A 26,331-nucleotide genomic window follows, 5' to 3' on the forward strand; every position below is an offset into this window, starting at 1 on the left:
TACAAAGTCGGAGCCATTAAGACTGGAGCTCAAGGGTACTTGGTTATACAGGAGACCTGGTGGTTCACGGGAATGACACCACACTCAGCAGTGCCTGCTAAGCGCCCTACAGACTTCTCCCACATGTCCTCTCAGCAGCCCTGGAGGCAGGCAAAAGTTGTCTTGTGTTGAAGAGGGTCAGAATGGCTGGGTAACTCCAAAAGAATGGTCTTCCCTGCCTAGTACAGGGCTGATATGAATAAGAAACCTCATTCCAGTTTCAGTCTCATGTCAACAAAGAATTGAGTTAGAAATTATGGCTTAGCTCACATCAGAAACACCATGAGGAGAAGGATTGGGTTATCATTTCGGGAATGTGACCAGAAAAGCTTTGGGAAACGAGGACAGGACAGGATCTGAGGGCAGCCTTCCTGCCCAGCCTCACCGTCTTGGAGAGAGCTCAGGAATACAAGGGTCTGAAGAAGCCAACAGGAATTGAGGGAAGGGCTATCTGTGAAGAAAGTAAAATTCCAGGGTGGGTCCTAACCAGTTCCCCTACCCAGGCAGATATATCAGTGGTCTAGAGAATATCTTTCTGATGGACTGTGGCTCTTCTGATGGACTGTTGTACTTCTGTACAACAGAGCAACCTCAAATTGAGAGGCTTATAAAAAGGACCTATAAACTCTCACACTTTCTGTGGTTTAAGTATTCTGCATAGTTATGTCCACTCTTGTTTGGAGCCTCATGTTTTGTTACAGAGAGACAAGATGCGGCTGAAGCTGAACTGGCAGAAAGCTGAGGTGCCAATGGTCCCACAAGCATGTGTCTCTTCGTGCAACTCTCGTGGACTCTTTGTGAAGGCTGGCTTGACTTCCTTACAGTATGGCAGCCTTGTCCACCATATTTATATGACAACTGAAGCCCGATGAAAGCATATTCCAGACAAGATGCCTGTGGCCTTTTGAAATCTACAAATGGGCATCTTGAGTATCAGTGTGACACACTTTGCTGTGTCACAAGAGCTGAGAGGTGCCAAAGAGTTTGTGAACTAACTTTAAGACTGCCAGACTGGGGCTTGAATAAAGACAGAAGGCAAGGAACCACAGATGAGGTGGGGCTGCACTGGGAAGAAGGGTGAATCCTAGTCATTTCCTCCCGAACCACCCCATGTCCCTCAGTGTGCAGGCAGACATGGGCACACCAGAGTGAGGTTGAGGGAAAGTCTATAAAGGGTTCTGAGCCACCTGGGAAGAGCAGCCTGACAGATCAGCTAATGAGGACAAAGTATCTGTCCTTGGAGAGTTCCTTCAGAGGCAAATTGACCTAAATTGGGAGCCAGCTGACCTCCGTGGGAAAAAAAAGGCACAGCCAGAATCAGGTTTCTGTCATCTGAAGATTAACTAAAACTTTGGTCCCATTCCAAAATCAAGATAAAAGCATGGCTCTTCAAGGGTCACCACAGCTTTAGAACAAATTAGCTTCTGGAGGAAGAAACAAATATGTGAAACACCTTCGACTTGACATCTGGGGTAGCTGAAAGGGGTCAGCCATCACAGGGTGTGCCTACAGCACTACCAGGAATGCAGCCTGCAGGCTCTGCAGAGTACTCCAGCACTGGCCCAGGTGACTTGTGTGAGCCCTCAGAGGGAAAAGCAGCAGTGTTGTCTCTCAGGCTATATGGATTGACGACAGTCAGAGCAGCAATACTTACCCCAAAAGTCTGTGGACATGTTCTTTCCCCAAACTAATCTTTGAACTACTGGCTCAAGTAGAAATGGCATGTAGCAGATTCTGGGGTTAAATAATTCCCAGTATTTATCCTTTTCCCCTTTCTGCTTTTCCTGATATAAATTCCTGAGTTAGGGCTAGGCACTATGAGGAAGGAGTTTCCTGCCTCCTTTGAAGCTTAGGTGTGGTCAGGTGACTAAGTTCAGGTAACTAAAAACATTGTGGTCATCTCCATCAGACACCACCTGGTCTTTCCCCCCTCTGGCTTCTTGTCTGAGGTCTGGGAAACAAGAACTGTTGGAGCACCTTTGAGGCCCTTATAAAAGCAGACTGCCTCATTGGTAGCCATGCTAAGCTTTTTTGTTTTGGTTTTTGGTGTGTGTGTGTGTGTGTGTGTGTGTGTGTGTGTGTGTGTGTGTGTGTGTGTGTGTGTGTGTAACAGCCCTAGCTGCCCTGGAACTAGCTCTGTAGACAAGGCTGGCCTCGAACTCACAGAGATTTGCTTGACTCTGCCTCCCGAGTGCTGGGATTAAAGGTGTACACCCTCCCTCCTGCCCACACTCTAATGCTCCTGGGTGCACAACTATGCCAAGCTTTTTATGTAAGTGCTGGGATTCAAACTTGGGTCCCCATGCTTGTAGACTGAAGCTCTCAGACACTGAGCCATCTTCCTCAGGCCCATAAATTCTGTCTTTGGATATACTCTTTCCATTTGCCTAGAGGCCCAGCCCTGCACATGTATCTGTGTCCACTTGTTTTTATCCTAACTGACCGGGCAAAGATTTCATTTCTCAGAAGTCTTTCCATACCCAGCCAGGAAATGCTGCCATCCTACGCCTGCCCCCTGCTTTCCCAGAGGCCGGTTCATTCCTCTATCACAACATTTATCACGCTTTAGGGTAATTATCAGGAGAGGATTATGCTTCTCGATTGCAAAACTGTGAGCAACTTTGATCTGATCTGGTTTTGAATTTCCTCAGTGCTGGGAGGGGTCGGTCAGTCTCAGACAATACAAACAGTGGTGTAGGAATGAGCACTTTGAAGGGTCAACAGAGGAAAGTGTTGATGGAGTCAGCAAGGTGAGGGTCACAGTTGGTCTATGGATGAAGAAATGTCCCTGCCTCCTCCAGTAACACAGCTGCCCTGGGCTGTGAAAACCTGCACAGCAGACTCAGAGAAAAGTAGTCAATTGCACATATGACCCTACTTCTCTGAAACCTGGCCCATCCACGCAGGTGAGGCACACTCTGCAAGTGTCCAGGGTAGCCTCTCCCATTCCCCAGGGACCAGAACAGGGAAAGAGGCCAGAGCTTGTACAAGATGGGCATGGAGAGACTACAGCAGCAGCTCAGCAGATTATCACCATGGGTAAGAGACCAGGAAGCAATTACTGCCGTGAGTGCAGAATCGGTCTGATTTGCTTCTAAATGAGGGGTGTTTCAGAAATCTTCAAACTCCTGCTGCAGTGGTTAAAGGGAAGGACGACTCGGATGCAAACACTCAATTACCAAGAAGAAAAGCCCACGGGTACAGAAAGGCAGCAATCAGCCGCTCCCAGCCTCCTTCTGTTTCTTCCAATGAAGTCAGCATTTTCTGTCTTTCCCAGCCCAGCTGGGATTTCAAATTCTTAAATTAAAGCAGGAGGGAAAAAATGGCTTTCTTATTCCTTTTGCTATGTGGACCTCCAGCAGTTTTATTCTAACCAAAGCTAAATGAATTCTTCAAGAGGGATGACTTTTTCTTAGGACCCCTCCAAGGAAGTTCTTGACATCACTGGATGGCTACAAGTCTTAGGATAAATAATATCCACCCAAAAAATTCCAGGTTGTGTGACACTCCGGTTTATATAGCAAACCTAGATTTTTTTCTTCATAGAAATTTCTTTGCCATCCCTACTAGAAAGAACTAGGCTCAAGGAGCTCTCCCATCCCAAGCTCTCTGCTTCATCTTTAGGAATTATCTTTTGTGGCTCAGTCTCTTGAATCTGTTAATAATACTGACAGATAGCAAAGGTCTTTCAAAAACATAGGTAGTTTTGATGCTCAGCAATGTGGGCCGTGAGGGGCTTGAGGCTGTAAAGCAGGAAGCAAGCACAACTGGCCGGTTCCTCAGAGCCTCCTATCCACCAAACCGCCAACCCTGCAGTGGCCTGCATACCTACCTCCCTTCCTTGATGTCTTCATCCAGTTTGTCACTATGCCTTGTTGATTCTAATTTTACTCCCCCTAAAAATACTGACACAATTATTCTCATTGTTAACACCTTCATGTGATGGTTAAATCTTGAGTACCAATTTGATTAGACTAAGGGACAGTGAAAGTTCCCATAGCACACCACTGGGCATGTCTATGAGGGAGGGCATTTCTAGAGATGACTAAATCATGAGAGCTCTGAGCTAACCAGATTGAACAATGAAACTGTGGAGGTTCGGGTGGGGCTGGGATGTAGGTGCAGATGGGGGTGTGGGTGAGGTTAATCAGAGGAAGTGTGCTCCAACAGCATGCCTGTGAAAGGTATAATTTAGCTCTTCCTTTTCTGTCATCCTTCTGTTTCCTGATGCCATGAAGTGACAGCCTCTGACACATACTTCCATCAGGGTGATGCTCTGGCCTACCTCAGACCCATACAACTACTTACTCTGTTTTCACTTTTGGGGGTTTCTGGTAGTCTGGAGACCACCGGGATGCAAGGGGCTGTCTTAGCTATGTTACTGCAATGAAACTCCATGTCCAAAAAGCAAGTTGGAAGGAAAGGGTTTATTTGGCATACACTTCCACATTGCTGTTCATCAACAAAAGAAATCAGGACAGGAACTCAATCAGGACAAGAACCTGGAGGCAGGAGTGATGGAGAGGCCATGGAGGATGCTGCTTACTAGCTTGCTCATGGTTTGTTCAGCCTTCTCTTTCTTTCTCTGTCTCTCTTTCCTTCTTTCTTCCTTCCTTCTTTCCTTTCGTTTTTTCAAGACAGGGTTTCTCTGTGTAGTTTTGGAGTCTGTCCTGGAATTCACTTTGTCGACCAGGCTGGCCTTGAACTCACAGAGATCTGCCACTAATGCTCAACTCAGGTTGCTTTCTTATAGAATCCAGGACCACCAGCTCAGGGGTGGTACCACCCACAATGGGTTGGACCCTACCCCACCAATCACTAATTAAGAAAATGTCTCATAGCTGGATCTTATGGAGATATTTTCTTTTCTTTTGTTGTTTTGGTTTAGTATTTTTCGAGACAGGGTTTCTTTGTGGCTTTGGAGGCTGTCCTGGAACTAGCTCTTGTAGACCAGGCTGGTCTCGAACTCACAGAGTTCCGCCTGCCTCTGCCTCTGAGTGCTGGCATTAAAGGCGTGTGCCACCACTGCCTGATAGAGATATTTTTTAAATTGAGATTCCCTCTTTTCAGATGATTCTAGCTTGTGGCAACTTGACATAAGACTGGCCAGCACAAGACCTTGTACTTTAGGAAGCACACTGTCCACCTTAGGTCTCCTTATGTCAGCCAATATTCCACTGGTCAAAGTAAGCCCAGGACACATGAGCAGAGACATTTTCTTTGGCCACTCAGCCAGTACAATGAAAAAGATCTTAATGAGCAAAGAACTGAGAACGGTTGTAGGGAGCCGCCCCCACATTCTCCGTTACAAGATGGCGCTGACATCCGTTGTCAGTTGGAGTAAACAACCTTGGTGCGCACGTGCCTGCTACTTTTCCATTCCTTACTCTCTGCCTCTCCCGTGGCGTCATATGGGCTGATGAGCAGGAGCCAGTCAGGAGATGACACGTCCGAGGCGGGGACTGCTGAGCTATATAAGGGTTGGGCTTTTCGCTCCCCGGGTCTCCACTCTGTAAGCTTATGCTCTCCCTCTCAAGACGCATTAAAGCTGTTCTGCAGAAGGATCCTAAGTGTGCCGCGTCGTTCTTGCTGGCGAGACGGTAGCGCGGGACAAATGGTAATCCAATCTAGCACACGGTGGACAGCAGCGGTGGCCCAGCGTAAAAGATCAAACTCTAAAGTTCAGCATTAGCTAAGTAACATTCTTTCAATGAACCATAACTGTTTGTAAAAGGCATAGAATCCATAGAGTTCGCTGGATATGGTGACTAGATGCCACCAAGACACTTTCTCCTCGAATCTATCAACTAGCCAGAAAGACATTCTCTGTAAGCAGAGGTTCCAGTAATGTATCAGGGCAACCACTTGCTAAGACAGATTGGCATAGCTTGACAGAACCTATATACAGCCTATAGTCATCTCAGTGGAAAGCTTCAGTTGAGTAATCATCTAGATTATAATGGCCTGTGGACATGTCTGTGGGGATTGTCTTAACTGTTCATTGATACCGAAGGGCTCAGTCCACTATGGGTGGCACCATCCTTAGGCAGGTGATTCTAGACTACATAAGAAAGCTAGATAAGCATGAGCCAGAGAAGAAGCCAGAGAGTAAACCAGCAGGCAGCATGCCTCCATGGTTTCTGCTTTGGGATACTGTTCTGATTTCCCTCAAGGATGGACTTGGAAATATAATATGAAATGAAATAAACCCTTTTTTCCTCTAAGTTGTACTTATCACAGTAACAGAAAAGAAACTAGAATAGGTCTACAGGGGGTAAGAAAACAAGGCCCTGGGTAACCTTGTACACAGGTTCTGCCTCCACCAACTCCAATTCCGGAGCCACGTGGGGACAGAGCTAAGGAGCAAGGAGTTTAAGGGGCACACGTATAGGAAACGAGGCTCTTGAAATACAGGTTGAGAGGTGTCCCTCAATCTCATCATGGCCCTATCACCCCACACAGAGACAGACCAGCTACCTCCCTGGAGGGTTCTTCTCAGCATTCGGAGACCCTCCTCTGTTCCCCTTGGGTCATGCTTCTCTGTTACTATTTCTGGCATCCCACAAAAGGTGTAGCTGTGCTTTAAGTGAGGGGCCACTTCTTGGGGACTGCAGTATCTGGGTAGAACTGCTGTAATGGTACCACTGACTTGTGGGTGGGGCATTCAACAGTAGAGATGTGTTGTGGCACATGTGGGAGACTAGAAATACAAGATTAGGTGCAGGCGCGGGGGGGGGGGGCTCCCTCTTAAGTCTGCACCACATCCCTCTTCTGGCTCCTCAGCCACCTGTGCTGTAAGCATCCCCTTCTTCTGCTTTTATGTCCTACAATGTTCTCTGTGTGTGTGTGACTGGCACCTAAATTCTCTTCTATAAGGACACTGGGTGTATCAGAGGCCCACTCTACCCTAATGGGACCTCATCCTAATTAAGTATAACTTCAATGACCATATTCTTAAATATGGCCATATTCTGTGAAACTGGAGGCAGAGTCTGGGTTTTGATAAATTAATTTGATGAGGAAAAATCATAATTCAACAAGAGAGCAAGATCCCAGTATCTGGCAGGCCTGGAACCTGACAGGTACCCATCACACACATCTGCTAAGAGAAATTTCCAATTTGAGAACTGTTAACACTCCAATTTCAAGCTCCAACTCTCTCTTTTTCTCCTTACCTTACCTGATACATGCATGTGCACATCACACACACACACACACACACACACACACACACACACACACACACACACACACACACACACACCTGCAGAAGAAACAGCACAAAGCTGTCATTGCTGGCTTCTGGTGAGGTACCAAATCTCAGTCTTCCATTCTCCTGAAGCCTTATCACCAGAGTACAGCAAGAAAATAAAGATGCTCTGCCAGATGTGAACCCCCCCCCCTAACGCCCCACTGGGGTGGCTCACAAGGCAGAACTCACCTAAAACATGCTGTAGGGGGCAGGGACTCCAGCCATGTGGTACTGATTTACAGAGCAGACAGGTGAGCAGCACCAAGAGGAGGAACAAGCCCATTTCACAGTTCCCCCTCCCCTTTCAGCTCACTGCACCTGGGGTTAGGCTGCTGCCTAGAGTTCTAGATGGTGGAGGTAGACAGGGTGGTAGTGGGCAGGGTGAGGAACAGGAGCCCAGCCTTAACTCAAGTTCACATCTCGGCTCCCCACTTACTTGCTGCATGCACTTGGTCTAAGTTTTCTTTAGCTCTTCATCCAGAAAGGAGGCAAGAGCATGGGCTCCTGGGGTGAGGGTGGGGCTGTAAGAACACAGCAGGACAACACAAGTAGGTGGTGATCAAAGGTCCCAGAAGCCACAAAGTTTGAATTCTGGTGTGTTCTGTTCCTATAAAGTCCTGTGTGGTCCCCTTCCAAAGCCCAGCTGATCACCAAGACCTGGGACTAGAATACTAATCACAGGGTCCCCCTTGAGAGACACTCTGTGTACAAGTTATCTAACATCACCCTGACTTGGGGTCCCCTGCAAGGCTACAACCGAGGTTTCAAGGGGAGGCTCTCCGCCCAGCCTCACCTCTGATGCTGCAGCTAGACCTCAGTTCCTTACTGACTTTAGGTTAGAGTCCTCCCTCAGCTCCCTGCTCCGGGAGCCTCTGCAGTTCACAGCTTACAGCATGGAAAGGGGCTTTCATCAGAGAAAGCATGACACAGTAAGAGGGGAGGAATATTCATAGCCTAATCCTGAAAGGACAGCCCACCATGTTTGCTGCGTTTCTTTTGTTAACAGCAGGTTATCATTTGTACATCTGTGCACAATAGTCAGAAGGTGGGAGTGGCCCAAGCGTTTACTGATAGAGAAACCAAATGTGGTACGTCAATAAAAAGGAACAATATTCGGTCTTTAAAAGGAAGGAAACTGCCAGCCTGGTCTACAAGAGCTAGTTCCAGGACAGCCTCCAAAGCCACAGAGAAACCCTGTCTGGAAAAACCCAAAAAATTTTTTTAAATAAATAAATAAAATAAAAGGAAGGAAACTACCATTCATGCTATAAAATAGATGAACCTTGATGACATGCTAAATGAACTAAGCACTCACAAAGAAAACAAATGTTTTACTTCTACAAGTACCTAAAACTAGCAAGTTAATCAAGGCAGAAAGAGGGAAGTGGTTATCAGGTTATGGGGTGGCGTAGAGACATTTTTTTTCTTTGTTTCTTAAATAAGTTCAGAGTTTCAAGATATAAAAGTCCTAGCAATTGGTTGCATAATGGAAAAGTAATTTCTGCCATTGGACTTTAAAAGTTAAAGTACCTTTCAAAAGTTAAGATAGTCAATTTTAAGCAGAGAGAGAGAGAGAGAGAGAGAGAGAGTGAGAGAGAGAGAGACAGAGAGACAGAGAGACAGAGAGACAGAGAGAGCAAGCCAAACAAGCCAGATCATTTAAAAAAGAGTGGGATTACACACAGGCATGAGTGTCAAGAAGTACCAGCATCAGACACCAATGCCACATTCATGTCACATTCGGTAGCATTTTCAAGGTCATCATATGCATTGCAGCTGCTGCTACATCTATGATACACAGGATCCCAGTATAGGACACCTTCTGAATGTATCTTATACATGCTGCAAATTAATGCCCTGATAAAAGCTAACCCCACCACATAGTCTCTAACACATCTTGCACAGTGTGCTGCAATACATTCTCATAGTTTCCCTGGCTCTCAGATCTTCACAGACTGTGTTGACATTTTCAGAGAGGATCCATAGTGGACAGAGGCTTAATTCAGCCTGCTCAGATTAGGAGAAAAGCATTTTGAACAACTCATGTCCTTACCTTGAAGTCAGTGTTATTCACTTTTTCCAAACAAGCATTGTAAAGTGTCTCTTTTCCCACGTTAGCTGAAAGGACAGGGTTTTTCAAAGGCTAAGAAGCCCAAGGGGTGAGTGAGCTCATTCATGTACAGAGTCCATGCGCCGAGTGCCCAGTGCAGTGGCACCACTGACAATCTATCCCATGAGGTATGAGTGCACATTCTCTCCAGTGAAGAAGCCTTTGAGATGTTTTGGGAAGACACTGCAGAGACCCTTCTCTCAAAGGCCCACCACAGGCAAATTTTTCTCACAGGACTGGCATCTGTCATGCAACAAGGTTAGAAAGCAGTTCACATTTAGACGCTACCAAGTGAACTCTTGAGTACTGCACTCTCATTTGATGCAGGGAGAAACAGACAGCTGAGGAGGGGTGCAGACACACCAGCTGGCCAATGGGACTCACATCCAAGACTTACATCATACACCTACTTTGGGGCACACTTCCTTAGAGGGAATGACAGAAACTTCCCTAGTCAACACGTGACAACCATACTTCTTGTTACCTTAATAAACTGTGGGTACTTTTACTCCCATACTGAAACAAAGACAGATTGTGATACCACAGAGTGCAAGTTAAGCACAGATAACCACAACAGAGATTTCTTTCCACCACTTGTCAACACGTAGGACCCCATTATGGGTAAGGCACTGGGCCACTAGTTCAGACCTTTGAGATCTGAGAGGCAAAGGGATACACCTTCCACTCCTTGGTGTGAAGGAAAGATTCCCAGCACAATGGTTACCTCACATGTAAGTGTTACTCATCCCCTGAGGTCATTTAGATAGTCACAGCTCTCCTACAATGTCCCTTAAGAGTTAGGCTGCATGGTGTATTTGTCTGTCACCAAACCCTTTTCCTTTCCAGTTTTTTTGGGGGGTAGGGGTGGGGGTTGCTTCAACATGGTTCAAAGTCTTTAATTGGTACCGAGTGATTTCACACAGGGCCTGGGGGAGGCAGGGTGTCTCAGTTACTTTTCCATTTGCTGTGATAAAAGGCTCTAACCAAAGCTATTTAAGAGACAAAGGTCGTTTTGGCTCACAGTCCCAGAGGGGCAGAATCCGTCATGGTGGACTGACAATCAAAATAGTCCAAACAGCACTAATGTCCAGAGGCTAAAGGCACCGCCAACTAGTTCTAAAATCAGTGTGTCTGTGAGAGTGAAATAGAGAAAAAAGAAGCAGAATTTAAACGCTCTGACTTCAGTTAGACTGCAGAGGGGTTACCAGCCATCCCTCCAAGGCATAAACAACAAGCCAGTCAGCAAAATGGCACTGGAAACTGGAGAATGGATGCTGCCAACATGACCACACAGAAGGATGAGGAACAACAGCCCAAACAAATCAGTGTCCCTCTTTCAAAGCTTAGATCTGAGTCCTTGTCATGAGACACTCAGGCACAACTGAGGTCAAGATCCACAAGAACACCAGATACTAGGCAAGAAACAGTCTTCACAGGAAAGTATCCTCCATATCTCCATATCTCTTCAACTCTGTGATTGCCATCCCCGTGGCATCTAACACTGGCTCTACCCCAACAGACGCTTTCCTTTATAAAAATTTGACTTTGTGAACATTTCCTAGGTAAATGGGGCTCAAACCCTCTCTGAGGTTAGAGCTAGGTCAGAGCAGTTTCCCTCAGACTCGGGCATTAGAACTACCCGTGTGGTACTAAAACACAACCTGGTTCAGTCGTTCTGCAGTGGGGTTCCAGCACTTGCATCCCAAGAGAGTCCCCACGTGCGGCAGCGGCTGCTGCAGCTGGATGCACACCTATTCTTATTGTAGCGCCAATAAAGAAGTAAGTTTTCCACAAAAAAAAAAAAAGCCTTCCAATTCTACCAGCACTCACCCCACTGAGCCCTTCCTTCCTGCAGACTCTGGAAAAGCCTGCTCTGGCACACATTTTACCTTTTCTATGGCCCTCACTCACACAGACTTTAGAGGTCACAATTCCCGCTTAGTCCACATCCCACTGGCGATGTATGGTCCATTTGCTCATTCATTCGTGCATTTGTAATGACATAATAAGCAGCAACCAAAATAAAAGCTAGGATCTTGAAAATAACCTATATTTGTCCTCCAGAAACTTCCCCCCACCTATCTCCAACTCCAAACATATTACAACCAGTTTTATTAAATCTACAAACATGACCATTCAGTAGAACATTGAAAAACAAATGAGTTCTACCAACAAGAAACAATATGGGTGAATTGTAGTCATATAATACTTTAACGGGAGGAAGTAGAGATGGCATACAAAGAAAACCAATTTGTAACATTAAAAACACATGTCCTACAGAATGTCTTAAAATAGATACACATTTAAAAGGCTTTATACTTTGTTGTAATCACTGAATAAACACATGTTGGGAGCTAGGGATGTATTTCAGTTGACAGGATATTTGTTTAGCATGTGTGAAGCCCAGGGTTTCATCCACAGCTCTAAACACACACACACACATAGAGTGGCCCAGAATTGGGGACATGAGGCAGTAGGATCAGAAGTTCAAGGTCATTCTCGGGTATGCAGTAAGTTTTGAGGACAGCCTTGGTATGAGAGAGAAAGAGAGACAGACAGACAGACAGACAGACAGACACAGACAGAGACAGAGAGACAGACAGAGAGAATGAGCACTCAAGGGAAGACAAAGGAGGGAGAAGGAAGGAGGGGGGAGGGGAGGGGAGGACATGGTCACTGAACAAGGTCCTGTGACTCTTGACAAGGAGGAGGGACCTTATCCTTCAGTGTCCTTCCTCTCTTCCATCCTCCAGCTGCAGCCTTCAGTTTCCACAAAATAACTCCCAAATCAACAGCTTTTATACGCACAGGCAATTCACACAAGAGGGAGCCAAGTTGTAAACAAATGCGAGGGGGCCAGGGTGTCAGTGCGCCTCATAATCAGACTCACTAATGGCAGTTTTTGGGGAGGCTATCATTTCATGACTACTAAGTTAACAAAAATGACAAGAAAAAAAGCAAAACCCAGAGCTGCCCCCGAGAATGTGACTGAGGGTAAACTGACAGGCACAGCCGTGAGACCAGGGAGAAAATTTCAGCCAGCTGTGTGGAGAAACACAGGCATCTTCTGCAGAATTTATCCTGAGGAGGGAAATCAATGGAGGGAAATGACTCACATGACTCTCAACAACACTACAGCTTGGAAAACCACAGCATAGGCACCTAGTACAACCAAAGATGACCACAGGAGAAACGTGTTTACCACAAAGGATACCAAAGTCAAAATGGTACGCATTATGCTATCAAGACTACGCAACAGCCATGATCAAAGCAAGTACAAATCACCACAGCCCACAGCTGCTATTAGGCGGAAGACATGGGTGCTGTCTCTTCCTTCCCACACCTGACTTTTGTGTCCAGATTGTTGTTTTTTGGTTTTTTGGTAGAGCAGCACCTACCTAGAGAACTCTCGCAGCTCTCCTCATCGCTGTTGTCCTGGCAGTTATTCTGCCCATCACAGATGAAGCTCTTGTCTATGCACAGGCCATTCCTGCAGTGGTAGCGGGCGGTGGAGCAGAGCAGGGGGTTCGCTGCTGTGGGGAGAAAACAGAGTGGGTCATCAGGGAGACCACCTTATCCCAGGAGACTTCTCTAGTCAGAGAAGCAGCAGGGTCAAGCTGTAGGGTTAGAGTAGCCCATCCCAGAGATTGGTCAGCCCATGATCTGAACAAGATAAGTTTTATTCTGTTCCCTTCTCCAGGTTACTGTTATGGTGTCCTGTGACCCTAACACAGCCAGCAGTCAGGGCCTTCTCTAAACAATCAACCTTATGTTGAGTCTGAGGCAGAGCTTAGAGCTCAGGGACTTATACAGTCCACAGGGGGTGGCTGATGGCTGATGTCATAGGAGAACAGCAGCATCAGAAGCAGCTGTCAACCTGGAGACTTTCTGCCTTTAAAAGAAGGGACCAGCTGATTAGATTCATGAGCTATGAACAGTTCTTACATCTCCCTCTTCTAGTTTTTTTTAAATGGTGTGTGTGTGTGTGTGTGTGTGTTGTGTGTATGTCCTTGTTATGTGTGTGTGTGCTTCTATGTATGTACATGTGGGGCTGGTGTATGTGGATGGAGTCCGGAGGTCAATAGCAGGCGTCTTCCTTACTCCATCTCCACCTTATTTTTGAGGCAGGGTCTCTGTAGATCAGACCCCTCATTCTTCTGGGCTGACTAGCATAGCAATGGCCTTCATTTCTTCCAGAATTTATCCAGGGATTCTCTCTTGAGGAGCACCTCCATGGGACAACTGTTCAAGGACCTTAAAAGAAATCACCATGCTGGGTTCTGTGAACTAGTGAACAGCATGGAAGCAATCTCCTGAGGAATATAGTTATTTCTACAGTACAGTTTGTCTTGCTTCCCCATCCCAGGCAGGAAAATGGAGACAAAGCCCCATTTCCAAGCAGTGAAGTTGCCATGTGTGGTGGCTCACACCTTCAATTCTAGTAGTTCAGGGGCAAAGGCAGGTGAATCTCTGTGAGTTCAAGGCAAGCAGGTCTGTATAATGAGACCTTATCTAAACACAAACCAACAAACAGTAACTAAACCCAACCCTTGGTTTCTTTATCTGTAGCCAGGATCAGCTCCATAATCTTTTTTTTCTTTTTATTAATATTTTTTTTATTTTCCATTTTAAATTTAGATAAGAAACAAGGTTGCTTCACAAGTCAGTACGAGGTCCCTCTCCCTTTCCCTCCCCTCCTCCCGTGCCCTCCCCCATCCCCCCCCCCGTTATCCCCTCATTCCCCCAGGGAGGGTGAGGCCCTCCATGGGGGTCAGCTCCATAATCTTATGAGATCCAGTGAAAGCTTAAATATGTAGCCAAATGCTCTAAAATTATTAAAAACATGCAAAGACAAGCACAGAGCATGAAACCAGGTATGGTGTTCTTCTGGGCTAAACAGCAGCATTGTAAGACTGTGGCAGTAGCAGAACCATGATGTTAATCCCCTGTCCCCATTCATTTCAGCATCAGATGAGACTGACAAGAAAATGTCCACATCTGATATGACGCAGAGAGTGCTGGGATTAAAAGTGTGAGCCACAACAACAGCTAACAGAGACATTCCTACTGACCCACTTCACTGACTGAAAACAGGCCCCTGGGCTGAGCCTTGTCCTCATTTTCCTACAAGGGACAAGGAAATGAGGCAGACTGCTTTAGATGCACTGATCTCCGTGAGGTTGCTGATGTGTGTTTACTAGCTGTGTTCACTGATCTCCGTGAGGTTGCTGATGTGTGGTCACTAGCTGTGTCACGCAGCTATGTCTGTCCTAGACCCCCAGAGTATGTGGTCCAGAGAAGTAAGGTCATTGGTGATGATGAAGAGGGTTGTCATGGACCTTTAGGAAGGGACTGAGACTGTACCTAGACTGGGTGTGGCAAGAACAGGACTAGAATGCACACCAGGCCTGGCCCTGAGGCACCTCATAGTCTCAACCAAGTCATGCCCAGTGCCTCTCCATGGTCCTGGATTGGAGGATGTGAGTTGGAAATCTGTCTACTCCATTTCTCCCAAGCTTTGTTGACAGACTCAGACATCATAGATGTGTGGACTTGGTCAACCTCCATGCTTATAAAAACCCTGAAGGAAGATATGTTGTTTTTCCTTTTCATTCAATGTGGAAATTTAATTTGAAAGGTTGGAGGAACTAGAGGGATGGGGTAAGTTACAGCTCTGCCCAGGATAAGGGACCGATGCAGAGTCAAACAGCAGTCATCCGGCCTGATGATGGAAGAGTTAATTATTGAAATCACAGTGGGTCAGAGAATGGCTCAAGTTAATCAAGCTGGAACCAACGTCTGACTGCAGCCAAAACCCAAATGGAGAAATCCAAAACCACAAATCACATTTGGTTTTTGGCCATGGCAAATCTTCAAACCCAGCCTTCTGCTCATCACCATCTCAGCACAGTGGCCTTCAGCTTCCCTGCACCCTGGTGGGTCATGTCTATGCAGTCCAAACATCAATGCCAATCAACTTACTCTAACAGCCTGGAAGAGCCGGCTGACTGGTCCAGGAGGGGCAGGGCAAGCTCACATCAACCTCCGCGTGGAGACACTGCCAGGGTGTCACCTCTTACTTTACATTTGGTCTCAGAGGCTTTTGAACTTTCCCAAGGAAAATGAGTCTTGGTCTTGGGTGTGACTGTCTCTCTGTGTGTGCAGGCACAGTATAGATCTGCATATTCTTGTAAGTGTGTGTTTGAAAAAGAAGACATAGGTTGATTTTAATGAGTATAGCCAACAGGACTATCAGCCAGAATAGATAAAGAACTAACTTTGACAACCAAAAGGCAAAAGTCAGCAAGGCAGAAAAGCAGGCAAAGGCTACAGAAAGCATTTCCCATAAACGGGTCTGCTAAATGGCCAGTAAAACCTTGCCAATGACGTGCAATGAAGCATCAGACTGGCCCCACTTGAGGTCCTAAGGCATTAAGTTGTTGATGAAGCTGTGGAGGGAGAGGCTGTCTCCCCGACTCTGAAGGGGAAGTGGTTCATGAGCCCACCTTGGTTTATTAATATCTAGTAATTCCTCATTCTGCTCAAAAGAGACCTTAAAACAAATTAAAAATGTATGCTGAAGCCACTATCAGAAAAAAAAATAGAACTGCCCCAAATGGTTCCTAATAAAACATCAGATAGAGACATAACAATGTAACAGTCTACAGCCTGAATCAAGGTTTCCTGTAAAAGGCCACTTACAGTTACATATTGAGGTTTTGTTAGCCATTTGATTTTTATCTATGTTACAATGACTTAAATTGGCTATAGTACTGATAATTCATAAACATAGGACACAGCTGTCTTCTAATAAAGCTTTATTTACAAAAACAAATAGTGGGCCATAGAAAGTCAATAGCTTTTATACAGCATGGAAAAGTAAATGAACTGGAGTGAGGATAGACATATATCATAAGTAGAATAGCAAATGAGAAAAGCAAGGAACTGCAGAGTGTGTACAGTGTACATGCAAAAGAACCCCACTTACTATTAAGGGATAAAAATATGCAGATGATTAAAAACATATATAGCAATTAATATCACCAAGTTCAGGGCAGTGGAAGCCTCTGGAGAGAAGAGTGAAGGGTAGGAGCCCAGAGGGTCCCACCAGAGACCCCCTAATTATATTTGGCAGCATTGTTTTAAAAATCTGAAGCAAAGAAGGAAGTGAAGAATGATTTTGAGACAGAGTATTAGGAACACAGAGTTTACTTTATTTTACATCTCTTTTCAGGTTGTCTAAAAGATTTCCCTGGGGGTTCCCATGACAGTCTGGTCAGTGGAGTGCAATGCTTGCCTTGCCCTGTAAACTTGAAGATCTGGGTTCAGATCCGCAATACAACACATGTCTGTAACTCCATTACAGGGGAGGGCAGAGACACGTGGGTCCTGGGGCTCACTGCCAGCTGGTCTAGGAATCAGGGAGCTCCAGGCTCATTGAAAGACCTGTCTTAAAACCAAAACAAATGGTAGATGACACCTGGGGAGGAGGAACACCACCATCGTCTGGTGGCTTCCACATGTCCACATGCAGGTGATCACATGTACATACACACAAGTAAAAAAATTATAAACGACAACTAAAAATTCTTAATCTAGTCTGGCAGGAATACTTTTGGCCAGCATCTCCTTTTTGGGGGGTTGTCCTGCATAAAACTAGACCACAATACACAGTTGTTCCTGGTCCACAGACAACCTGCCACCCTAGGAGTCCTCCTATCCCAGGACTGACTCTTCCTTATGTTTGTTTACTGCTGCTCTAGGAGCCACAGAAACCCTAGCTCTTGAGCCCACCTCTTGCAGGGCAGCGAAACAGAGGCAATGAAACAAAGGATAGAGAAACGACACACCCGAAGCCAGCAGCAAGCTGGCCAAAACACACACGGCTACTTGAGTGCCTAGAAAATTCCAGAAGCCTGAGAGGGACTCTCAAGCTTCCACCTGCTCTGATGTCTTCTGTGTCTCCATTTATACAGGCCGCGACAAGCCCTGCCTTCCAGCTCCCAAGGACAGAGCAAAAGAGATGGAGCAAGCTGGAGGCTATTTGACACCCTGCAGACACACTAACCACAACTGAGAAAGCCAACAAATACAAGAGGGGACAGAAAAGAAAACAACAACAATGAAAACAAAACAAAGAAACAAAAGCTACTCCAAGAATTCCAGAGGGACTAAAATAGTTTGAAAAGAGACTAGAAAGTTACAAACGTAGAAGCCAAAGGCAATTCCCATTGCACAGTCCAGTCTCTAAACAAACAAACAAACAAAAAAGTTCTTTAGAATGACCCTGAGCTGCTATCAAAAAGGGTAAATGTTGATAAAGCTAAGAGAACATGCTATCAGTGATGGTACCCAGGCCATCAATGAGCAGTCTCTAAGCAGACTTGCTCACCAGGGAAGCGGGTCTTCCCCAAAGTTCCAGGAAAGTCTAGTTCCCTTCAGTGTCCTTGAGGACTCTGCAGCATTACCGTGCTTGGTGCACATACCAAACTGCTAGCTTACAGACAGATCGAGAGACAGCGTGTTCTATAGACAGTGTGTGCTATAGACAGCGTGTACTATAGACAGTGTGTGCTATAGACAGCGTGTTCTATAGACAGTGTGTGCTATAGACAGCGTGTGCTATAGGATGTTATGCTGTGGTACCTTTGAGCAATACTTAATGTATCCCAAATGTCTGTGCAGTCTTCATCCTTTCCAAAGCTTACCAGCCATTGATTAGTGTGGGATTTTACTCAGGTAACTACAGAGAGGTTTATTGTCTCTTATGGTAGCTATTTTGCAGGAGACTGAGAAAACTTGTTTGTGGCATCAGCATAACAGACAGAATTGCAAGATCAGAAGTTCCTTGGGAATTATTATCATAAAAACATCGGGCTCTGGTGGTTGGCTTCTTAATTCACAGTACACAGAAAAGAGGGTGAGTCTCTGTTTGCCAGAGGGCGGGAACAGGTTCAGAGAGGAGCTAAGGAAACTGGCTGCCCCATTTTGGCCATAATGAGCAGCGTGGACCACAGAACACTGCAGTCATCCAAAGCAACTGACTGGCTTCAGCACAGAAAATGAGTCCACCTGTCTCCAGCAGCACTTAGGAAGCATCCTCTATAGTTCATTTAAAGCCTCTCCCACTTCAAAGGGTTCACATATAAATTGTCACTGGCCTCCACGGCTCCCACCCTAAGGTGGCTACTAATCACTTCCTAACCTTATATCCTCTGTAGGGACCCTTTCTCCCCAGTCCCAATTTCCTTGTGAAGTTTACAGTTGGGACACATGGGGCATGCTGAGACTTCCTTATCTCTAGAATGGGTGTACGATCTCCACAACTCAGGAATGCTAACTACCACCTTGTGGCACATGGCTCCTCCTAGCCTCATGCATTGCTCCCTCTGTAGCTTGAAATATGCTCACTGTTTGCCTGGGGTTTTTCTGTCAATAACCACAAGCTTTCGTGTTCCTTTCCATCTGCTAACAGGGCCTGTCCAGCACCCGGGCTATTGGGCTTTGGCTCAGCAGTCTGTGCACCCATGCTCCAACCAGACATGGCTATGTGCACCCACATTCTGCAGTGAGAATCGGTAAAAGGAAGAGCCCCCCTCCGCCCCCAACCAACTCCAGAGGCAGTGTGGTCACTGGCAGGGTGCAGATATATGACTAATGGCATTCTGTTTCCGTCTGCTTCATAAAGGTTCCCCGCACATGGATGCCTCCTGTCCAGTACCCAGAGCCAATTCTACAACTTCAACCTTCGCTTTTCTTTGGATGGTTCCCTCAAGGCCCCTTCTGTTGATAAGTATCTCTCCCCAGTGCCTCATGGAGCCCTCTGCTTGAATCCTCCTCTCCTCACACTGCACACTGAATGGCAACACCCTCTTCACACCTCTGCTCCCAGCGTCTTCCTCATTTTGTGGTAATTACTTCCATTAAAGAAAGACACCACCAAGTACCAGTCCCCCAGGCTTACATCTGATGACCCTTTCTGTCTTCCTACCCTACACAGGTTCAGCACCATCTGCTCCTCACTGGGCATAAAATAAGCCCCAAGATCTTAATTCTTTCATCATGTTCCCAGCCTACAAATCCAGGCAGACATCTTGCTAATATTGCAACTTCACCACTTGTCAATTATACAACCATGACAAGTTACTGAACCTTGCCTTGACATTTCACCCATGACAGCACCCATGTAAAGCATGGCTTCCCTGTAGAGATGTCATATAGAGCAAGGGTTCACAAACTCTCAATATGCCCCAGAAATACTACAGAACAGCTTTCGACCCTCATCTTGAAATATCCCATGGGACTGTATTTTAAGTAGTGCCAATCCTCTTAAGCTCATCTTTCCCCAAGTCTCCATGATGAGCCTGGAATGACGTGATCTCCCCCACCCCTGACTCCCACATCACTCCCAACACCAGCTCTACACACTGGGGCTAATGTGCCAGACAAGACCTCTATCTACTCTCTGCGAGCACATGTGAAAACCAAAGAGGATGAGGACATTTGTACACTAAGAGTTTACTCTGATTGCAGTGGGAGGGACTGCTGTTCAAGTCTTCCTATCTTCTCATTTAGCCCTTTGATTACTTGATTCAGTCATTCAAAAATCACTCACTGACTACTGCCTCTAAATAGGGCTCTCTGGTAGGCACAGAGAATGACTGCAACTGAGTCCTTCTTCATAAAAAGCTAACACTAGGTGGGTAGCAAGATAATAGAACATAAGATAAAGCCTGAGAAGTCTTGCTTAATACATGCTAAGGCTGAGCCTGACAACACATTCGTTCCAGGAACACACAATCGCATGTCCTCTCGGGACCATCACAATGAAGCAGAGGAAGCAGCGCTGAGCATTGAGAAGAGTGAAGCAGTGGGTGGTGGATGCAGGGAGACGTGGGTTGTCAGGGGGACTTAGGGCTCATCCCTCTGATGATGTGCTATTTGAAGGCGGCCACGGATAGGGTAGAACAATGACCCAGCATAGCCTTGGCAAGCCAGGTACACTTCCAAGAAAGTAGGTTCTATGGGAGTCTTTTAGGGGACTCAAGGGCACCACTTTGGAACACTGGGGGGAAGCTCCCGCACTGTGACTTTCAGCTCCTAGTCTATATATAGAAGAGGGCTGGTTTACTCATGGGCTGACTGAAGAGACAAAAGGAAAGTCAAGCTGACCTGGATGTAGACAGACAATAGACACAGGCCAGCTCTGCAGGGCTCTGGGAGGCTCTGTGAACAGACACACAGCCTGGCTAACACTTCCTCCCTCACAAGGGACAGGCAGAAAGCTGTCATCTGTGGGACAAATGTAGCCTAGGACATGGTGTTATTTATCCATTTATTTTAGATTCAACTGCCCTGAAAGCTGCAGTAGAAGCGTGCCACAGACATCATTTAATCTAATTTTTATAGACTACAATATACTCTGCTATAAGATATGGATACAAAAGTCCATATTACCACTATTCTCAGACCTTAAACATTAGCAATGATGCCTTAAATCATCAAATATCACATCACAATTCAAGATATCAATAATCTCAATATTCTTTAAACAATGGTTTTATTAAGAGTCAGGAGAAGACAGTCTATAAGGCACTGGGTTGACTCATTTCTGAAGTCTCCAAGTTTCCAGGCCCCCCCTCCCTCCATGCTTCATCTTGGAATTCCTTCTGGATGAGCAGGGGTCCTGAGGATCTTCCCACACTCTAGATATGACACTCTGCCTCTGTATACTGTTATTCCTCTAACCCTGGATATTCTATAAACCAAGCGGTCAGATTTTGAGGTTCATTTGCATGAGTAGAGATGGTTTTGGTAAAACAACCTCAATATGATGCTGTGTGCTCTAGTGGCACCATACAGGAAGGCAGAAAGTATCTGGTTGTCTCTTTGACTTTTTAAAGCTTCAGTAGTTTCTTTAAAAAGACTTACTATTTTTACTTTGTGTATGTTTTCCTGCATGTATGTCTGTGAACCACATGTTTGCCTGGTGTCTGTAGAGGTCAGAAGAGAGCATCAGATTCCCTGGAACTTGAGTTACAAAAGGTTGAGAGCCACTGTGTGTGTGAGCTGGGAACTAACCCTGGGTTCTCTGCAACAGGAGCAAGTATGCTTGCTGAGCCATCTCCCCACCATCCCAGGGGTCTCTATCTGATGCTGCTTAGTTTCATTTATGGGAGATTCCTGTGCATGTCAGAGGCAGAAACCAGGTAGGAACTGCTGTAGGCAGTGTTACATACTTGGCTGGGACATACGCAGTGGCCACCTTAACACCCTGAAAAGTAATTTGAACATAGCCACCGTGGAAGGAGACCAGAATTTAAACTGTTTACAAAACAATGGTGACTTTATAATTTTCCCTTTGCCTTTTAGGATCCTTCGGACACAGGGATGACATGCCCACCATGTTGAAGAAAGAGAGGCAGATGGATATGCACCACTCTTCTCTGGTGAATCCCTCCCCTACACCTGTATGCATTTATCCTAACCATGGACCTCCACACTTCACCTGTGTGCACCTGTCCTAATCATGGATCCCATACTGCACATGTATAATCATGGATTCCCATACTGCACATGTATGCACTGTCCTAATCATGGATCCCCATACTGCACATGTATGCACCTGTCCTAATTATGGATTCCCACACTGCACATGTATGCACCTGTCCTAATCATGGATCCCCATACTGCACATGTATGCACCTGTCCTAATCATGGATCCCTATACTGCACATGTATGCACCTGTCCTAATCATGGGTTCCCATACTGAACATGTATGCACCAGTTCTAATCATGGGTTCCCATATTGAACATGTATGCACCTGCCCTAATCATGGATTCCCATATTGAACATGTATGCACCTGTCCTAATCATGAATTCCCATACTGAACATGTATGCATCTGCCTTAATCATGGAGCCCCTCCTACTACACCTGCGTGCACCTGTCCTAATCATGGAGCCTCACACTGCGCATGTATGCACCTGTCCTAATCAACACGGAGAGGTTGAGAATGAACTCAGACTACTGGGAGGTACATAGTTTGCTTGTACCAGTACAGCTCATAATCAAGTATTAGGAACATGTGTATTAGGTCACTTGCCTTCTAAGGCAAAAATGTAAGTATTCTATCCAGAATTTACTTAAGACCCTTGTATCAGACAACACAAACAAAATAACTGAAGAGAAACTGAAGTTAGTTGTCATATATTGAATCAGGACAATCTCAACACATGTAGGGAAAAACAGCAACCAGATAGACACTGTTATAAAGACACTCAGGTACTGGAACTGTGTAACAAAAATGGAACACATCTCAGCCAGGCGGTGGTGGCGCACGCCTTTAATCCCAGCACTCGGGAGGCAGAGGCAGGCGGATCTCAGTGAGTTCAAGGCCAGGCTGGACCGACAGCCTCCAAAACAATACAGAGAAACCCTGTCTTGTAAAACCAAAAAAAAAAAAATGGAACACATCTCTTACACTCTAACAAGAGATCACAAACACACTGGAAACACATGGAAAAACAGAAAGTCTCAGCAAAGAAACAAGAGACAGAAAAACGGCAAAAGGAAACTCTAGAAATACAGAACTATAATAATGCACTAAAACAAAGCGAAACACAGCGGCTGGCAAGCCGGGGAAGCAGACCAGAGGTGGCAAAGTAAGAACTGGGCAATCCAAAGACAGATTAGTAGGAAGTATACCTCTGAACAATAAGGAGGAATGACTGGTAAAAAGTGAGCAGAGCCTGGGGGAGTCATGAGACAGGCTGGAAACCTGATGCTCTTGCCACCTGGAACTCACAAGGACAGAGGACAGTGCTGGGAGATGTTTGGAAGAAATGGTAGCTGAAAACATAGTAAGTATGGCAAAAATCAAAACCTAGACCAGAAAACCCTAAACAGCATCAAGTCAAAGAAATCGACTTGCAGATGCCCCAAACCAAGATTTAAAAGCTGAGAACTAAAGACAAAATGCTCATAAAGCAGCCAGAGGAGAGATGCAGGAGCCACAGGTAAACACTCAGTGACTGTGACTTTCCCATTGGAAACCAGTGGCACACTTAAAGTGCTCAGAGAAAAAGGACTGTCAGTCCAGAACACCACACACCATAAAAATGCTTTTAGGAAGGAGGGTGGAACAACCATCCCTGCCTGAGTGAAACACAGAGCATGTGTCATCTGCAACCCCACTTTAAACAGTACTGCTGAGGCCAGAGAGACAGCTCAGTGCTTACCAGGACACACTTCTCACACAGGACCTGAGCTTGGTTTCCAACACCCACGATGGGCACCTCGGTCATCTGTAACTCCAACTCCAGGAGATTTGGTTACTTCTTCTGACCTCCAGAGACAGACACAGAGACACAGACAGACAGACAGACAGACAGACAGACAGACAGACACACACACACACAATGTATATAACAAGTGGTAGATAAATTTATGATTTTTTAAATATCAATCTTCAAGGTAGGACACTGGATCATAAGTTTTAAAAGGTAGATGAGAAGAAAACATCGGCTTACACCACCCACTGATACAATCTGGAATGGATGTCATTTATTCACCTTGAGATTAAAGGTCAATATCCACACATGTAAATCTTTCAGGGGCAAGCAATAAGGATGGCTCAGTTAAGTTGAATGTGCATCTTAAAATGTGTCACACGTAGTTTGACTACCATTGGATTAATTTTATGTGTACACACACACACCCCTTAGGTCATTAAATTCCATGACAGCAGGAAACTGAGAATAAGCTGACTTGACCTTTCCTACCTTGACATTGCAGTGTGTGAGGTCACTGTGATCCCAGAAACACCGTGTATTCAGGTCAAAAAGGGGTGAGCTAGAGTAACTATGCAAATGTGCATGTGCAGGTGTGTGTGCATGTGTGTATTGATATGGAATATTATACAGCAGGCCAAAATCACAGTGGTCATAGTCAAAGATAATTTTAACTCTTCTATATGGAATTTATTTCCAAAGAATATAATTTTTATATGTATGACTGATTTGCCTACATGTATGTACGTGACTACATACATGCCTGGTGCTCTTGGAGTACAGAAGAGTATGTCACATCTCTTAGGACTGGAGTTGTGAACAGCTGTGAGATTGTCTGGAAGCTGGGAGCTGAACCTGGGTCTTCTACAAGAGCAAAAAGTGCTCTTAACTGCTGAGCTCACTCCCCAACTCTCACAGAATATAATGAACAAATCAATGTTTTTAATGCATTCGAAGAAGGAAGCAAGCAAGTACGAAAGTATGGGGTGTCGAGACAGTCAACCAAATAAGGTATAAAGGAGCTATGTGGCCCAGGAGAAGCTACTGTACCGCTCTAGTCGAGGGTCCTCGTCTATTCACTGCGGACAACTCACATGCATCTGCAGAGGGACATGTGAACCGACTAGAAGCAGCGGACTTACTATGGCCCTCCACAAACAGTACCTGGGAATTAACAGAGTCACATACCCAGAAGTACTAAAGAAGATGATACGAGCGACAGCAGGAGATGCCCAAGCATCTGCTGTGAGAAGCACGGAAAGGAGAGTCAGGACAAATCCAGCTGGCAGGAGAAAGCCGGGGTCACTGTGCCCAAGTTCCCAGAACTTACTGCAGTTCTCCTCGTCACTGCCATCAGGACAGTCCTCAAATCCATTGCAGCGGAAGCGGCCGATGATGCAGTGGACGCCGCTGGCACAGGGGAAGAAGGTTGGGCCACATTTTGATTTCGCTTTGGCTGCAGGAGGAAAAGACACACAGAGGGCTATCAGGAGATGACGTGCTCTGGCCACAGCCTCCTTATCCCAGTCACTCTGCACATACGAATGAGTCCGTTCAGGTTTGGCATGACGTTCCAAATCACTGTTAATCATCACAAGCACCCACTGCCTCATATGTTTCCAGACTCCAGACCCAAAGGAAATGCAAATGTTAGCCCAGACTAAACTGGACACAACTTGCATAAGCTCTCATGGAGGTAGGATACCCCCACGTGTTCCGCAAACCACATTCCCAAAGTCCAACCAAGCAAGTATGACCTTCCAGCAAGTCTTTGGAAAGGTGGAGTCTTGAGAGTGTCATGTTCACTTTTCTGCATGCTATCCTATTGAGTGACTGCTGGGGAAATTAAATGAGAAAATCTGTGTAACGTCCTTGGCACCCTGCCTAGTGTGGCAAGGACTCACTAAATGCCAACAGCGGTTGCTTTGATATCCAGGGAATGCATTTTGACTGGCTCTTTAGCTTCTAAAGAAGCAAGCCCTGTGTCCACCATCCAGCTCCGTATCTACCATCCATCTGCTCGCCCACTCACCCATGCCTTCCTCTGTTTGTCACCTGCTACAGTGCCTGTGCCTAGCCTCCTCCAGAACTTTGTGTGCACATGTGATGGGGTGCTTAAGTGTGTATGTGGGCACATGTTGTATATGTGTGTTAGAGTATGGAGGTCAGAGGTCAACTTCAGTTTTTGCTCTTCCATAGCTGTCCACCATGTTTTTGAGACATATTCTCTTGCTTGGATCTGGGATTCAGCCATTAGTCTAGTCTGGTTGGCCACTGAGCCTCAGGGATTCACCCATCTGTTCCCTCCCCAGAGCTGGCATTGCAGGTGCATGCCACCACAGTCAGGTAGGTTTTTTGGAATGTAGTTTCTGGGTATCAAAATCAGGTCCTCATGCTTGTATGGCAAGCATTTAACTGCCTGAGCCATCTCCCAGGTTCCTCTTAGGACTTTTGAAGCAGTATGATTGGCAGCTCTAGAAAATGCTGCATGTAGGTGTCCATGCTGGCTGGGCATTTAACAAGTGATGGTGGTAGCATTTCTAGACAGACTCTAGAATCACCTAGGAGACAAGCCTCTGGGCATGTCTGTGAGGGAGCATCTAGGTTAGATTAAATGAGCTGAGTAAACCTAGGACAC

General features: G+C 45.8%; 1 protein-coding gene across 3 annotated transcripts in view; it reads right to left on the reverse strand.

Moving 5' to 3' along the window:
• Window positions 1–26,331, reverse strand: part of Ldlrad3 (low density lipoprotein receptor class A domain containing 3) — a 229,811-nt gene that overhangs the window by 94,972 nt on the left and 108,508 nt on the right. For all 3 annotated transcript variants that reach the window (XM_013118146.3, XM_005064873.4, XM_040745926.1), the window contains 2 exons: window positions 25,024–25,149; window positions 12,800–12,934 (listed from right to left, as the gene is read on the reverse strand). In XM_013118146.3, the coding sequence (XP_012973600.1) occupies window positions 12,800–12,934; window positions 25,024–25,149 (261 nt within the window). The remainder of the gene's footprint in view (window positions 1–12,799; window positions 12,935–25,023; window positions 25,150–26,331) is intronic.

Source organism: Mesocricetus auratus, unplaced genomic scaffold, assembly GCF_017639785.1.
Source record: "Mesocricetus auratus isolate SY011 unplaced genomic scaffold, BCM_Maur_2.0 Super-Scaffold_100004, whole genome shotgun sequence".
In the NCBI taxonomy this organism is placed as follows: domain Eukaryota; kingdom Metazoa; phylum Chordata; class Mammalia; order Rodentia; family Cricetidae; genus Mesocricetus; species Mesocricetus auratus.